The 16,435-nt window shown below is 51.0% G+C and overlaps 1 protein-coding gene across 1 annotated transcript in view; it reads right to left on the bottom strand.

Annotated features, from left to right (window-relative positions):
• The window catches only part of APBA2 (amyloid beta precursor protein binding family A member 2), a 166,520-nt gene that overhangs the window by 772 nt on the left and 149,313 nt on the right, over positions 1–16,435 (bottom strand). The window contains 4 exon segments of the mRNA XM_060259899.1: positions 3,694–3,834; positions 8,557–8,676; positions 11,552–11,764; positions 15,257–15,436. Coding sequence (XP_060115882.1) covers positions 3,694–3,834; positions 8,557–8,676; positions 11,552–11,764; positions 15,257–15,436 — 654 coding nt within the window.

Raw genomic sequence — 16,435 nt, 5'->3', positions numbered from 1 at the left:
TTTGTTCAGAATTCCAAAAATACAATGACAATAACAGTAAAAGTTAAACACATAATATTCACTTGGAATAATCAGGAGTCATTTTGCAGAAAAATCGGTGGTGGAGCTCATCCAGGGATTGTTATGCAGCTGCACCTGCTGTTCAAGGGACAAGGTAGGTAGGTGGGGAGGAAGAGGGGGAGCCCTCAGAAAGGTTCAGGAGCTGTGCTCCGGTGAGCTCCTGCTAAAGTCAAGGCCTGCTTGGAATACAATTAAACTTTTAGCAGAGGGAAGGTTAGTGAAATGCCATTAATGAGAGACACTCTTCTTTTGTCGCTGTCTTGAAACAAGATGCATTCCATCGAAGGAAAGGTTCCCACTTTTGGCGTAGTTATGAATGACTCTGCGTATGTGCCTTACTTAAGTTTATATTCAGTAATCTTATCCGGTAGGAAACATTCCCACAGTTTTTACTGCCCAAGTGGGAATGGAGGGCGGAGACGATGGCCGCCACTGAACAGCAATGGTGTATTTAGCTGCAGGAAACTTTATGGAAATTAAATCTTGCCTGGGTTTAGAAACAACAAAAATCCCAAAAATTCAGAAGAAGTATTAGTGGAGAGCACAGAACCACTAAACCTGTCAACTGTGTAATTTTTGATAGAATTAGTTTCCAAAACTGCTCAATGACCAGGTAAGAAGAAGAAGAAAACTGCAGATTTCTACCCCGCCCTTCTCTCTGAATCAGAGACTCCGAGCAGCTCACAATCTCCTATATCTTCTCCCCCCACAACAGAGACCCTGTGAGGTGGGTGGGGCTGAGAGGGCTCTCACAGCAGCTGCCCTTTCAAGGACAACTCCTGCAATAGCCATGCCTAACTCAACGCCATCCAGCTACTGCAAGTGGAGGAGTAGGGAATCAAACCCGGTTCTCCCAGATAAGAGAGCTCTGGCTGACCCAAGGCCATTCCAGCAGGTGCAAGTGGAGGAGTGGGGAATCCAACCTGGTTCTCCCAGATAAGAGAGCTCTGGCTGACCCAAGGCCATTCCAGCAGGTGCAAGTGGAGGAGTGGGGAATCCAACCTGGTTCTCCCAGATAAGCGAGCTATGGCTGACCCAAGGCCATTCCAGCAGGTGCAAGTGGAGGAGTGGGGAATCCAACCTGGTTCTCCCAGATAAGAGAGCTCTGGCTGACCCAAGGCCATTCCAGCAGGTGCAAGTGGAGGAGTGGGGAATCAAACCCGGTTCTCCCAGATAAGAGAGCTCTGGCTGACCCAAGGCCATTCCAGCAGCTGCAAGTGGAGGAGTGGGGAATCAAATCCGGTTCTCCCAGATAAGAGAGCTCTGGCTGACCCAAGGCCATTCCAGCAGCTGCAAGTGGAGGAGTGGGGAATCCAACCCGGTTCTCCCAGATAAGAGAGCTCTGGCTGACCCAAGTCCATTCCAGCAGCTGTAAGTGGAGGAGTGGGGAATCCAACCCAGTTCCCCCAGATAAGAGTTCACACACTTGACCACGACACCAAACTGGCAAGACCACCAAGTGTGGGAAAAGGATCCTAATTGCCCACAGCCTTTCCAACATGCAGAGGAGATGGAAGGAGACAAGTGAGCCAAATGCGCTGGAGTAAAGCACCCCCTAGAAAGTACTTTATACTCTTGCACATTAATATTTTAAAGATTTAGAGCAAAGAGGTGGCAACTGCAATATATATCTTGCCAACAGACACCCGCTAAAGAAATATTTAAATCCATTTGCCAGGAAGTTACAGCAGAAAAGGACCCAACTGCATTCTATAACGTTGCTGACGTCCTGTTCTTGCGCTGTTTAGGCCGAGGGCAAAGCGAAATGCAAGATGCAACACAGACCCCGCAGGGAAAGAAGACATTTCCCAAAACACGAGGCTGAGGGCTTCCATGGAAGCCAATGGGCAGTAGGTTCGGGAGGGGCAAAAGGAGAGACTTCTCGACACAAAGAATGATTAAAATGTGGGATTCTCTACCAGAGGATGTAGCGATGGCCACAGGCATAGACACAGCTTGGGGTTTCAAGGCAAGAGACATTCAGAGGTGGTTTGCTGTTGCCTGCCTCTGCAGAGCAACCCTGGGCTTCCTTGGGGGTCTCCAGTTTGAGAGCCGGTTTGGTGCAGTCGTTTAGTGCGCAGACTCTTATCTGGGAGAACCGGGTTTGATTCCCCACTCCTCCACTTGCAGCTGCTAGCATGGCCTTGGGTCAGCCAGAGCTCTTGCAGAGGTTGTCCTTGAAAGGGCAGCTGCTGTGAGAGCCCTCTCCAGCCCCACCCACCCCACAGGGTGTCTGATGTGGGGGGAGAAGATAGAGGAGATTGTGAGCCGCTCTGAGTCTCTGATTCAGAGAGAAGGGCGGGGTATAAACCTGCAGTCTTCTTCCCATCCAAGAACTAGCCAGGGCTGACCCTGTTTAGCTTCCAAGATTTGACAGGGTCAGGCCAGCCTGGGCTAACCAAGTCAGGGCAACTTTAAGTCCAGTCATGTTAAGATTGCCTAGTGAAGTGGTTTATCAATGCACCCATGTGCATCAGTCATATATAAGAAGAGCCCTGCTGGGTCAGACCAGGGAGGGTCCATCCAGTCCAGCCTCCTGTCTCACACAGTGGCCAACCAGTTCCTCTGGAGGGTCAACAACAGGGCAGAGAGGCCGAGGCCTTCCCCTGAGAACATCAGAAGAGCCCTGCTGGTTCAGACCAGGGAGGGTCCATCCAGTCCAGCCTCCTGTCTCACACAGGGGCCAACCAGTTCCTCTGGAGGGTCAACAACAGGGCAGAGAGGCCGAGGCCTTCCCCTGAGAACATCAGAAGAGCCCTGCTGGTTCAGACCAGGGAGGGTCCATCCAGTCCAGCCTCCTGTCTCACACAGGGGCCAACCAGTTCCTCTGGAGGGTCAACAACAGGGCAGAGAGGCCGATGCCTTCCCCTGAGAACATCAGAAGAGCCCTGCTGGTTCAGACCAGGGAGAGTCCATCTAGTCCAGCCTCCTGTCTCATACAATAGCCAACCAATTCCTCTGGAGGGCCAACAACAGGGCAGAGAGGCCGGGGCCTTCCCCTGAGAAGAACATCAGAAGAGCCCTGCTGGGTCAGACCAGTGAGGGTCCATCTAGTCCAGCCTCCTGTCTCACGCAGGGGCCAGCCAATTCCTCTGGAGGGCCAAAAGCAGGCATGATGTCACCTCCTGGCTCTGGGATCCAGAGGCTCAGTGCCTCTAAACGTGGAGATTCCCATTCAGTCACCATGGCTAGGAGCCACTGACAGATTTATCCTCCATGAATCTACTCATCAGCAGGTGCAAGTGGAGGAGTGGGGAATCAAACCCGGTTCTCCCAGGCAAGAGTTCCGTGCACTTTACCACTACACCAAACTGACTCTTTAAACCCCGTTGAAGTGCCTTATTCCTGCGGCCGCCACTACATCCTCTAGTAGCAACTTCCATCTTTTAATCCTTCTTGATACTAGCCTCAAAGGTGATGCTCAAAATTTAGGGCTATTTTTAGGACTTCTAATCAAAATACGCTCAAAATAGATTACGGCTTTTCTGAGGTGTTATTTGTGCAAGAGCCAGTGCTGGGTTGAACCGACAGTTGGTTTTGTCTACAATATGACTCCGCTTCTTTCAATAAAAAGGAAACGACAAGGACTTTGTAGTCTTTTATTTGACTGGGAGCTCAAAAGGCTTTGCTCACCTCTCCCACGGAGTTGGACAAGGCCTGGACGATTTTCTCGTGAGCGGTGGCCACGACGCTTTGACCGTTGATCTCGATAATGCGATGGCCGACGCGGACGCCCCCTCGCTCCGCAATGCCCCCCCGCATCAGGCTGCAGATCTGTTACAGAGAGATTGAGGCACAACCACGTGTTAAAAGTGTCCAGCAGAGACAAGGAACTGGCCGTGAGCTCTTTTAGCCTAGAGTTGGTGAGCTAGCATTACACACACATTGTTGGCGAGCTAGCATTGCACACAGATCGTTGGTGAGCTAGCATTTATTCTATGATTTGTATCCCGCCCTTCCCATAAAAATGGCTCAGGGCGGCTCACAACAGACGATAAAACAGAATTTAAATTGACATTTACATATATAAACATTTAAAAAGTCAGAACATTTTAAAACCTAAAAACCTTAAAACCTTAACATCAAATGCAATATAATTAACAGGAGTTTAATAAGCTACATTTATTTCCCAGTCAGGTGTAGGCTAGCTGGAAGAGGGTTGTCTTGCAGGCCCCTGCGGAACTGAGCAAGGTCCCGCAGGGCCCTCACCTCCTCCGGCAGCTGGTTCCACCATGTAGGGGCCATTATGGAAAAGACCCTGTCTCTGGTTGTCTTAAGACGGACTTCTTTAGGCCTGGGGATGGTGAGAAGGTTTTGAGTTCCCGACCTCAGTACTCTCTGGGGAACATGTGGGGAGAGACGGTCCTTCAGGTAGGCAGGTCCCAGGCCATATAGGGCTTTAAAGGTAATGACCAGCACCTTGTACCGGACTCGGTATGTTATTGGGAGCCAGTGCAGAGCCCGAAGACCCGGCCGAATGTGCCCCCATCTTGGGAGGCCCAATAACAGCCGGGCCGCGGCATTCTGCACCAGCTGCAATTTCCGAGTTCGGCACAGGGGCAGCCCCATGTAGAGGGCATTGCAGTAGTCCAACCTCGAGGTGACCGTAGCATGGATCACTGTTGCTAGGTCGTTGCGATCCAGGAAGGGAGCCAACTGCCTTGCCCGCCTAAGATGAAAAAACACGGACTTGGCATCTGAGCCTCCATCTTTAGGGAAGGCTCCAATAGCACCCCCAGGCTCTTGACCTTATCCGCCGCCGTCAGCGGCGCACCGTCAAAAGCTGGCAAGGGGTTTCCACCCCCCCCCCAGTCCCCGATGACCCAAGCAAAGGACCTCTGTCTTCGCAGGATTTAATCTCAGTCCACTCAGTCTGAGCCACTCAGCCACGGCCTGTAGTGCCCGATCCAGATTTTCTAGGGCGCAGACCGGCCGGCCGTCCATAAGCAGATAAAGCTGGGTGTCATCAGCATACTGATTGTTGGTGTCATCAGCATTGCACACAGATTGTTGGTGAGCTAGCACTGCACATAACTTGTTGATGAGTTAGCATTGCACACAGATTGTTGGTGAGCTAGCATTGCACACAGATTCTCAGATTAACTGCAGACTTCCTCACGAACACCAAACCTGATGCCCCTTAGACGAGGGGTTCCAGTCTTTCTGAACCTGTGGGCCCCTTTGGAATTGTGACACCGGGGAGGGGGAGGGAGGGGGGGTACAACCACAAAACGGTCACCAGGGAGGTGGCGTCAACCATGAAATGGCTGCGATGGAGCAAACCATGCACCGCAAAGGAGCAAACCACAAAGGAAGCCCAAACGCGGCGGACAGCAGCTGCAGAGTGCTGTGAGCAAAAATTCGACTTTGTGAGCGGCTGGCCTTCAAGTGGTGAGCTCCGGCATCATTTAGTGTGCTCTGGGGTCAGCCTTCCTGAGCTAAGACAAAAATATGTGAGCTGGGAGCTAAAAATCTATGAGCTAGCTCACGCTAACTCAGCCTAGAGGGAACACCGGACGGGAGTAATTGTAAAGAGATACATGGGGGGGGGGGGGACAAGGAGCGAAAGAGTACAGCCGGCACTGTAGTGGCACAGGCTGCCAAAACATCATTTCAATCCGTGTCGCTCATCAGATTCCCAACAGCCAATCGCAAGCCTTGCTGGAATGGAGCCCCGCCCCCCTCCTAGGCACACTTTCTTAAAAAAAAAACCTTCGCACCAGGAAAGGTGTTGGCAGGTCCACGGCCTCTGGCTGCGGAAAAGACAGACGCATTTCACCGAAAGAGGTTTTTCAGAGGTGCCCCTTAGCCTCGTGGGGAAAGAGCACAAGCTATTCCTGGATATATAGACCAAGGAAGCCCACAGACTGTCAGACAGCCAGCATAGTATGTTGGACTGGGAAACAGGAGGAAAACTCCCCCCGCTGCAACTGCTCATGAGCAAAAGGCATACTGAGTTCTCCCTGCATTCCTCTGTCTCCACAGCCTCTTCTGACCCCCACGCCTCAAAGGGTCGGGGAGCTGGAGAAACAGAGCCGGCCCAACTCACGGGGGCCCTGATATTCTTGGAACGCTGTTTCCATGAGTCAGAGATGATGTGCAAAAGGTAGCCCAGGCAAGCCGATCTCGTCAGATCTCGGAAGCTAAGCAGGGCCGGCCCCAGCAAGGAATACCAGGGCTGGGACGCAGAGGCAGGCATTAGAAAGCCACCTCTCTGAAGTCAACCATGACTTTCCAGGCACACACATTTTACTTATTTCATTGATTGATTTGATTTATATCCCACCCTCCCCGCCGGAGCAGCCTCCGGGCGGCTCACAACAACAAAATGAAAACAATCAATTTAAAAATCGCACAACATTAATACGACAATTTAAAATTCAACCATTAAAACAATCTGGTGCTGACAGCATATACTGTTTTGCTTCCGATGGCTTCAGTATTCTTACATTTTCTCCCACTACGACGGTAACTCTAGATCAGTTAAAGGCTAACCGGAAGAGTGTGGTTTTACAGGCCTTGCGGAACTGGGCAAGGTCCCGCAAGGCCCTCACTTCCTTCGGTAGCTGCTTCCACCAGTAGGGGGCTGCTACTGAGAAGGCCCTTTCTCTGGTCGATTTTAGTCTTGCCTCCCTTGACCCCGGAGCCTGCAATTTCTGACTCAAAAGGTAACACGCATGAGACTTCTGGGGCAGGAGAGTGGGGAAGGGGGCCCCAGGGTGGATTCCAAACCATTTCACAAGACCTGAGCAACGCTGTCAGATGTTCGGGGGGCTACCCTAAGTCAGAAGTGACCTGATGGAACTTCACACGTGCACAAACACACAAATGCATTCGAAAACAGCAGACGTTAAAGAGCTGCCTTGGCCTGGCTGCAGAGACACCTCCTAGCCACTAGATGGCACCCCACAACAGTCAAACCGACACATTCCAGAGAGGGAGAATCTTAGCAGTGAATTGGACCAAAATCAAAAAGGGAGTTTGGGGTCAAAAGGGGAGCTTGCCTCCAGATTTCTCTGCCTCTGATCATCTGTGGAGGAAAGAGCCCTCAAGTCCCAGCTGACCTATAGCTGGGGAGGGACGATGGCTCAGTGGTAGAGCTTCTGCGTAGTAAGCAGAAGGTCCCAGGTTCAATCCCTGGCATCTCCAACTAAAAAGGGTCCAGGCAAGTAGGCATGAAAAACCTCAGCTGGAGACCCTGGAGAGCCGCTGCCAGTCTGAGTGGACAATACTGGCTTAAGGGAGGGACGGTGACTCAGTGGTAGAGCATCTGCTTGGTATGCAGGAGGTCCCAGGTTCAATCCCCAGCATCTCCAACTAGAAGGGTCCAGGCAAATAGGTGTGAAAAACCTCAGCTGGAGACCCTGGAGAGCCACTGCCAGTCTGAGTAGACAAGACTGACTTTGATGGGCTGAGGAGGGTCTGATTCAGTATAAGGCAGCTTCATATGTTCATATATGTTCATAACCCCGTAAGGTATTCAAGGGAAGAGAGGTTCAAAGGTAGTTGGCCATTGTCTGGCTGTGTGTACCAACCTGTTTTCCTTGGTGGTCTCCCATGCAAGCACTAACTGGGATACTCTGCTTAACTTCTGAGATCAGGCTCCTGCCCCATCCAGGTCAGGGAGTGATGATAGGAGTCCACTGTGAACAGTCTCCAATTTTAAAAAAAAAACTGCACTTAAAAGGGGAGGAGGGGGTTACATCAGAGAAACTCTTCTGTGGTGTTCTATCTGCAAGGACCGCAGCTCTACACGAAAGCTCAGCACTGCAGTCACCGAGGGATAAATATACAGTGCATGAATTGGAGTCAGCAGGGCCTTCACTCTACACTTTGCTGGCAGCGAAGAAGCATTTGGTCTTCCCAGGGCTTCTTTTGTAGCAGGAACTCCTTTGCCTATGAGGCCACACACCCATGTAGCCAGTCCTCCTGGAGCTTATAGTAGGCCCCTGTAAGCTCCAGGAGGATTGGCTACATCAGGGGTAATAGGCAAAGGAGTTCCTGCTACAAAAAAGCCCTGGGTCTTCCAGAGTTTCAACACTAAAGAAGAGCCAGTTAAGAGCGACAGACTCTAATGTGGAGAACCAGGTTAAGTTCCACACTCTGCCACCTGAAGCTAGCTGGGTGACCTTGGTTCAGTCACAACTCTTTCAGAGCTCTCTCAGCAAAGGGAGGGAGGAAAGAAAGAGAGAGAGAGAAGGAAGGAAGGAAGGAAGGAAGGAAGGAAGGAAGGAAGGAAGGAAGGAAGGAAGGAAGAAAGAAAGAAAGAAAGAAAGAAAGAAAGAAAGAAAGAAAGAAAGAAAGAAAGAAAGAAAGAAAGAAAGAAAGAAAGAAAGAAAGAAAGAAAGAAAGAAAGAAAGAAAGAAAGAAAGAAAGAAAGAAAGAAAGAGACTAGAACTTAAGACTGCCAGACAATCTTAGGATCACCTGGCTATACCACACTCAATGCCGTATGATTCTTGATTACCAAAGAAGGGGGAAAAAACCCAAACTTACAATTCCATTCTGTACGCTGAAGCCCAGCTGGTATTTCAGATCGGGTCTCTTGATCAGGACAGTGGTGACGGGCGGGCAGCTGACGATGTTCAGCTTCACTTGCGTCTGATTCTTGAGTCCCTAAAACACATTTCTCATTTTAGCAAGTCTTTGCAGGTACTTCTCAGTGCCGGCAACTGCGCATCAGGCAAAACGGTTTGTAGCAGCCTCAGCTAATACTCACAGTACTTTCTTAATCTGTTCACATTCTGATTTCACACCACCCCTTTATGAGCTCCTCAAGAGACCTTTGTGCTTAGATGCCCTGGAGAGAACTTTGATGAAAGTGGCAGACGCATGCAATGTGGTGGCCACTGGGTGGAGGAGAGGGCCATCCACTCATAGCTGACTTATGGAGACCCAGTAGGGTTTTCAAGGCAAGAGAAGAGCAGAGGTGGTTTGCCATTGCCTGCCTCTGCGTAGCAGCCCTGGACTTCCTTGGTGGTCTTCCATCCACGTACCCACCAGGGCTGGCCCTGCTTAGCTGATCAAATCTGATGAGATCAGGCTAGCCTGGGCAATCCACGTCAGGACACATGAACAGAGGTGGTTTTCCACTGCCTGCCTCTGCGTAGCAACCCTGGACTTCCTTGGTGGTCTTCCATCCACGTACCCACCAGGGCTGGCCCTGCTTAGCTGATCAAATCTGATGAGATCAGGCTAGCCTGGGCAATCCACGTCAGGACACATGAACAGAGGTGGTTTTCCACTGCCTGCCTCTGCGTAGCAACCCTGGACTTCCTTGGTGGTCTTCCATCCACGTACCCACCAGGGCTGGCCCTGCTTAGCTGATCAAATCTGATGAGATCAGGCTAGCCTGGGCAATCCACGTCAGGACACATGAACAGAGGTGGTTTTCCACTGCCTGCCTCTGCGTAGCAACCCTGGACTTCCTTGGTGGTCTTCCATCCACGTACCCACCAGGGCTGGCCCTGCTTAGCTGATCAAATCTGATGAGATCAGGCTAGCCTGGGCAATCCACGTCAGGACACATGAACAGAGGTGGTTTTCCACTGCCTGCCTCTGCGTAGCAACCCTGGACTTCCTTCTCATCTAAATATAGACCAGGGCCAACTTAGTGAGGCTCCAAAACCTGGCGAGATTGAGCTAGCCTGGAACATCCAGGTCAAGGCAAGAACTGAACAGAGGTGGTTGGCCATTGCCTGCCTCTGCAGAGCAACCCTGGACTCTCTTGGTGGTCTCCCATCCAAGTACGAAACAGAGCTGACCCTGCTTAACTTCTCAAATTTGGCCAGCCTTAGCTCAGAAAAATTCTACCTTATCGTCTGGCATACAAGGAGGCCTGACCCACAATCAATCGGAGGTCATCTTTGCAAAGATAATCCTCCCAGGGCCTTTATTTACTGTCTGTAAAGCATGTGGGGCCGACAAGATCAAAATTACAACTGCTCTCTTTCTTTTGGGAAGGCATTTTAAAAAATACACCCAGGTTAAGTCTAGCAGTGTCTGGAAGAAGAAGATATTGGATTTATATCCCGCCCTCCACTTCGAAGAGTCTCAGAGCGGCTCACAATCTCCTTTCCTTTCCTCCCCCACAACAGACACCCTGTGAGGTAGATGAAGATATTGGATTTATATCCCGCCCTCCACTCCGAAGAGTCTCAGAGCAGCTCACAATCTCCTTTCCCTTCCTCCCCCACAACAGACGCCCTGTGAGGTAGATGAAGATATTGGATTTATATCCCGCCCTCCACTCCAAAGAGTCTCAGAGCGGCTCACAATCTCCTTTCCCTTCCTTCCCCACAACAGACACCCTGTGAGGTAGATGAAGGTATTAGATTTATATCCCGCCCTCCACTCCGAAGAGTCTCAGAGCGGCTCACAATCTCCTTTCCTTTCCTTCCCCACAACAGACACCCTGTGAGGTAGATGAAGGTATTGGATTTATATCCTGCCCTCCACTCCGAAGAGTCTCAGAGCCGCTCACAATCTCCTTTCCCTTCCTCCCCCACAACAGACACCCTGTGAGGTAGATGAAGATATTGGATTTATATCCCGCCCTCCACTCCGAAGAGTCTCAGAGCGGCTCACAATCTCCTTTCCCTTCCTTCCCCACAACAGACACCCTGTGAGGTAGATGAAGGTATTAGATTTATATCCCGCCCTCCACTCCGAAGAGTCTCAGAGCGGCTCACAATCTCCTTTCCTTTCCTTCCCCACAACAGACACCCTGTGAGGTAGATGAAGGTATTGGATTTATATCCCGCCCTCCACTCCGAAGAGTCTCAGAGCGGCTCACAATCTCCTTTCCCTTCCTTCCCCACAACAGACACCCTGTGAGGTGGGTGGGGCTGGAGAGGGCTCTCCCAGCAGCTGCCCTTTCAAGGACAACCTCTGCCAGAGCTATGGCTGACCCAAGGCCATGCTAGCAGGTGCAAGTGGAGGAGTGGGGAATCAAACCCGGTTCTCCCAGATAAGAGTCTGCACACTTAACCACTACACCAAACTGGCTCTCCTGTCTGATAAGTCTGTCAGGGTCTTTCTATTATCTGTTAAGTCTATCGGTGGCTACTAACCTTTGGCCAGACATACAGCAATGCAGGGGTGGAATTCCAGGAGCTGCTTTGCATATTAAGCCACACCCCCTGACGTAGCCAATCCTCCAAAAGCTTACAAAAAAAGAGCCTTGTAAGCTCTTGGAGGACTGGCTACATCAGGGGTGTGTGGCCTAATATGCAAAGGAGCTCCTGCTGGAATTCCACCCCTGCAGCACTGTAATATCAAATTGGCCACGAGAGGGAGCAAAATGCATGCAGGGAAAAGAACTGGGTCATCTTTGCAAGACTCAGTTAATCCTTCCAGGATCTGTATTTACTGGCCGTAAGACACTTGGGTCTGACAAGATCAAAATTACAATTACCCTTTTTTGGGGGGAGGCATTTTTTAAACACACACTCGGGTTATCCCAGGGGCCCAAGGAAGAGCGGGCAGGTACCTTGATGATCCCTTGACATGTCGCCAGGGGAAGCCCGACCAGGCTGGTCCCGTTAATGGACATGATCTGGTCCCCAATGCTGAGTTTCCCTGAGCGAGCAGCTGGCCCTCCGTTCATCATGTTGGCCAGAATCACCGTGGGCAGAATGGATCCCCAGCCGGACTCCACGATCACCACCCCCAGGATCTCCCCCTTCTGCTTTGCGATCTGCAGCTGTGAAAATAAAATTGCGTGCTTTATGAGCCCTCAAACAGAATCAATGTCAACTGACGTACAAGGAGTGTGGGGCTGTGGGGCTCCCCGGACGCGCTATTTGATGCCAATGCTTTTTTGGTGTAGTGGTTAAGTGTTTCCTTTATCTTCCTCCCCCACAACAGGCACCCTGTGAGGTGGGTGAGGCTGCGAGAGCTCTCCCCAGAAGCTGCCCTTTCAAGGACAACTCCTGCGAGAGTTATGGCTGACCCAAGGCCATTCCAGCAGCTGCAAGCAGAGGAGTGGGGGAATCAAACCCGGTGCTCCCGGATAAGAGTCCGCACACTTCACCACTACACCAAACAGCTTTAAAGGGAGATGAGAGAGAGGATAAGTCAATCAGTGGCTACTAGCTATGGTGGCTGAGGGGAACCTCCACATTCAGAAGCACTAAACCTCTGAATCCCAGAGCCAGGAGGCAACATCAAGGGAAGGCCTCAGCCTCTCTACCCTGTGGTTGGCTGTCAGAGGAACTGGCTGGCCCCTGTGTGAGACAGGAGGCTGGACTAGATGGACCCTCACTGGTCTGACCCAGCAGGGCTCTTCTGATGTTCTTATGAAGGCCTCAGCCTCTCTGCCCTGTGGTTGGCCCTCTAGAGGAACTGGTTGGCCCCTGTGTGAGACAGGAGGCTGGACTAGATGGGCCCTCACTGGTCTGACCCAGCAGGGCTCTTCTGATGTTCTTATGAAGGCCTCAGCCTCTCTGCCCTGTGGTTGGCCCTCCAGAGGAACTGGTTGGCCCCTGTGCGAGACTGGAGGCTGGACTAGATGGACCCTCCCTGGTCTGTTCCAGCAGGGCTCTTCTGATGTTCTTCTCAGGGGAAGGCTTCGGCCTCTCTGCCCTTTAGTTGGCCCTCCAGAGGAACTGGTTGGCCCCTGTGCGAGACAGGAGGCTGGACTAGATGGACCCTCCCTGGTCTGACCCAGCAGGGCTCTTCTGATGTTCTTCTCAGGGGAAGGCCTCAGCCTCTCTACCCTGTTGTTGGCCCTCCAGAGGTTGGCCATTGTGTGAGACAGGAGGCTGGACTAGATGGACCCTCACTGGTCTGATCCAGCAGGGCTCTTCTGATGTTCTTCTCAGGGGAAGGCCTCAGCCTCTCTACCCTGTTGTTGGCCCTCCAGAGGTTGGCCATTGTGTGAGACAGGAGGCTGGACTAGATGGACCCTCACTGGTCTGATCCAGCAGGGCTCTTCTGATGTTCTTCTCAGGGGAAGGCCTCAGCCTCTCTACCCTGTTGTTGGCCCTCCAGAGGTTGGCCATTGTGTGAGACAGGAGGCTGGACTAGATGGGCCCTCCCTGGTCTGACCCAGCAGGGCTCTTCTGATGTTCTTCTCAGGGGAAGGCTTCGGCCTCTCCGCCCTGTAGTTGGCCCTCCAGAGGAACTGGCTGGCCACTGTGTGAGACAGGAGGCTGGACTAGATGGACCCTCACTGGTCTGACCCAGCAGGGCTCTTCTGATGTTCTTCTCAGGGGAAGGCTTCGGCCTTTCCGCCCTGCTGTTGGCCCTCCAGAGGAACTGGTTGGCCGCCATGTGAAATGGGATGCTGGGCTAGATGGAGGGCTCTCCCTGGTCTGATCCAGCAGGGCTCTTACGTTCTTATATCCACCAGCAGCACCTTAGAAACCAACCAAATTGTCAGGTATGAGAGGCTGACATATTTAACAAAGGGAAGCTTTGACTCTCAAAAGCTCATACCCTGAAAATTGTGTCGGTGTCTGATCTAGAAGATACTCTGAGGAAGGTGACCCAGATCTAAGCCTGTTCCTCTTCCTCCTCTGCTGTTTCCACTGTGGACAATTCCAGAGTGCGTCTCTGCTTTGTACCTTTTTGCCCATCATCTTCACAACTTTGGAGAGCCCCTGCTAACCCAGCTGCATTTCAAATGCAATCGATGGGCAATCGTTGACCCTCCCTCTCCTTTTCCTGCACCTTGGTACATTGCTATTTATTTACGCTTCCCACTGTTGATTTAAAAATCCAATTTCCACTCGGCTTGTTGATTCTGAAGCTTCTCTTCCTTTCACCTTGGCTGCGTCTCACCTCTAAACGCTCGCCTGGCGCTCTCGCCACCACGGCTGCCAAGATAAAAATCGCCCGTCTCCCAGCAAGGCTTCTGACATTTCTTTCTCATTTAGAGAGTTTTCGCCTCCAATGCGGCTCCCCCAGGATTAACTACCTGGTGTTCCAACAGCTGCTGAACTTCCACTTTTTTTAAAAAAAGAAAAAGCAACCCCGCCCTTCTCTCTGAATCAGAGTCTCAGAGAGGCTCACAGTCTCCTCTATCTTTTCCCCCCACGACAGACACCCTGTGAGGTGGGTGGGGCTGAGGGAGCTTTCAAGGATAACTCCTGCGAGAGCTATGACCGACCCAAGGCCATTCCGGCAGCTGCAAGTGGGGACTCAAACCTGTTTCTCCCAGATAAGATTCTGCACACTTAACCACACCAAACTGGCTCTCCAGAACACAACACAGTAGTCTGGCAGTGTGTTCTTCCTCCTCATTCTGTGTAAATCTAACCCAAATGACAGTCAGGGAAGAAGAAGAAGACTGCAGATTTATACCCCTCCCTTCTCTCTGAATCAGAGACTCAGAGCGGCTTACAATCTCCTATATCTTCTCCCCCCACAACAGACACCTTGTAAGGTGGGTGGAGCTGAGAGGGCTCTCACAGCAGCTGCCCTTTCAAGGACAACTCCTGCCAGAGCTATGGCTGACCCGAGGTCATTCCAGCAGCTGCCAGTGGAGGAGTGGGGAATCAAACCCCATTCTCCCAGATAAGAATCTGCGCACTTAACCACTACTCCAAACTGGCTTTCCCAGAAGAAGACTGCAGATTTATACCCTGCCCTTCTCTCTGAATCAGACTCAGAGCAGCTTACAATCTCCTATATCTTCCTCCCCCACAACAGGCACCCTGTGAGGTGGGTGGGGCTGAGAGAGCTCTCACATCAGCTGCCCTTTCAAGGACAACTCCTGCCAGAGCTATGGCTGACCCAAGGCCATTCCAGAAGCTGCAAGTGGAGGAGTGGGGAATCAAACCCGGTTCTCCCAGATAAGAGTCTGCCCACTTAACCACTACACCAAACTTGGTCTTAACTGGCACACTTCACCACTACACCAAACTGGAACAAATGAATGCACTAAACTTCACCCTCCCAACATCCTTGGATTCTAATTATACACTACTGCTGTGGCGTATAAAAATGGTGCATGAATTAAGAAGTTTTTTTTAAAAAAAACCTCCCTAGGTTTTAATTTTATACAACGTCTGATTAAAAACAAGAGTTGCAAATGAGTTCTGGAGAAGCCGTTCGAGGTTGGGCACGCTCGCCGCCCGCAGCCGACAGAGGAAAGAGATTCTTCAAAGGACGCACATCCCCCCCCCCCCACTCCCACACTAATATCCATCAGGGTAACAAGAGCAACCAAGTCCCAGCGGAGAAGAGTCACCTCTTTGCAGTTCTCCGAGTTGGAGAAATGGATGAGGTCATCGTTGTACATCTCTTGGGTGTTGATGATGTCGCTGTATTCTTTCTGGCTCAGGTCCTCGGGGTTGATCCCGTTGGCCCGCAGGAACTCCTGATACGCCACGCTGAACGCCTGCCCGATGGACTGCGCAATCAGCTGGGCCTGCGGGAGGGAGGGAGGAAGGACAGGCGTCGGAAGGAGGGCAGGAATCGGGGCCTGAGTCCCACCCCACCCCCTCCCCCCAAAAATGGCATTTACCAGGGGTCATTCTGTAGAAAAAGAGATGCCAGAGCTCCTTAGGTGCCGTAACTCCTTTGCACAAGTCATTTGCATAAGCCAACATCACCAGAAGGTGAACTCAATTATATCAGCTCAGCCTCTACCTTAAAATGCTTTTTGAATTAATCTGGTTCAAAAGATTTTGTTGTATAAGTATATAGGGGGATAAGGGAAAGGAGAAAAGGAGAATGAGGCGGGGTGGGGGGGGAGGAGGGATAAGAGCTTATAACACATTTCTTAAAATGTCTTCGCTCTCTTTTAGCCCGTAAGTGATAAACTTCCAAATTACATAGAAAGATAACATTTCAACATCTTTTAACTTGCAGTTCACTAACACTTTTTAACTGACATCGTGTTAAAGTTCTAAAAAAAATATTCCACATTCAGCTCTTCTTTATCCATTCGTAAAAAGGAGTCCATCTCTCCAACACTTTTTGAATTGGAATGCTTTGGGAATTATGATTTTCATCATAAAACCCGACTCCCTTGGGGAGGGACGGTGGCTCAGTGGTAGAGCATCTGCTTGGTAAGCAGAAGGTCCCAGGTTCAATCCCTGGCATCTCAAAAAAAAAAGGGTCCAGGCAAATAGGTGTGAAAAACCTCAGCTTGAGACCCTGGAGAGCCGCTGCCAGTCTGAGAAGACAATACTGACTTTGATGGACCAAAGGTATGATTCAGTATAAGGCAGCTTCATATGTTCTTCACATTTTTGAATTACTGTCTCCTCTGCGGCCAGAGCAGCGTGATGAAGACATCCCTCCGTCTGCTTTAGATGTTTGGGTTCTTTTGCCATTTTTTGTGGGGGGAAATATTAGAAAGTTTGTCAAATCTTAAAGAGTTCAGTCAAATTTTCACAGTCGGTTTGAACAATGGAGCCCAGAA

The sequence above is a fragment of the Heteronotia binoei genome, chromosome 19 (genome assembly GCF_032191835.1).
Source record: "Heteronotia binoei isolate CCM8104 ecotype False Entrance Well chromosome 19, APGP_CSIRO_Hbin_v1, whole genome shotgun sequence".
Lineage (NCBI taxonomy): Eukaryota > Metazoa > Chordata > Lepidosauria > Squamata > Gekkonidae > Heteronotia > Heteronotia binoei.
Note: the sequence above shows the minus strand (reverse complement) of the source record. Positions and strands in the feature narration are given on the sequence as shown.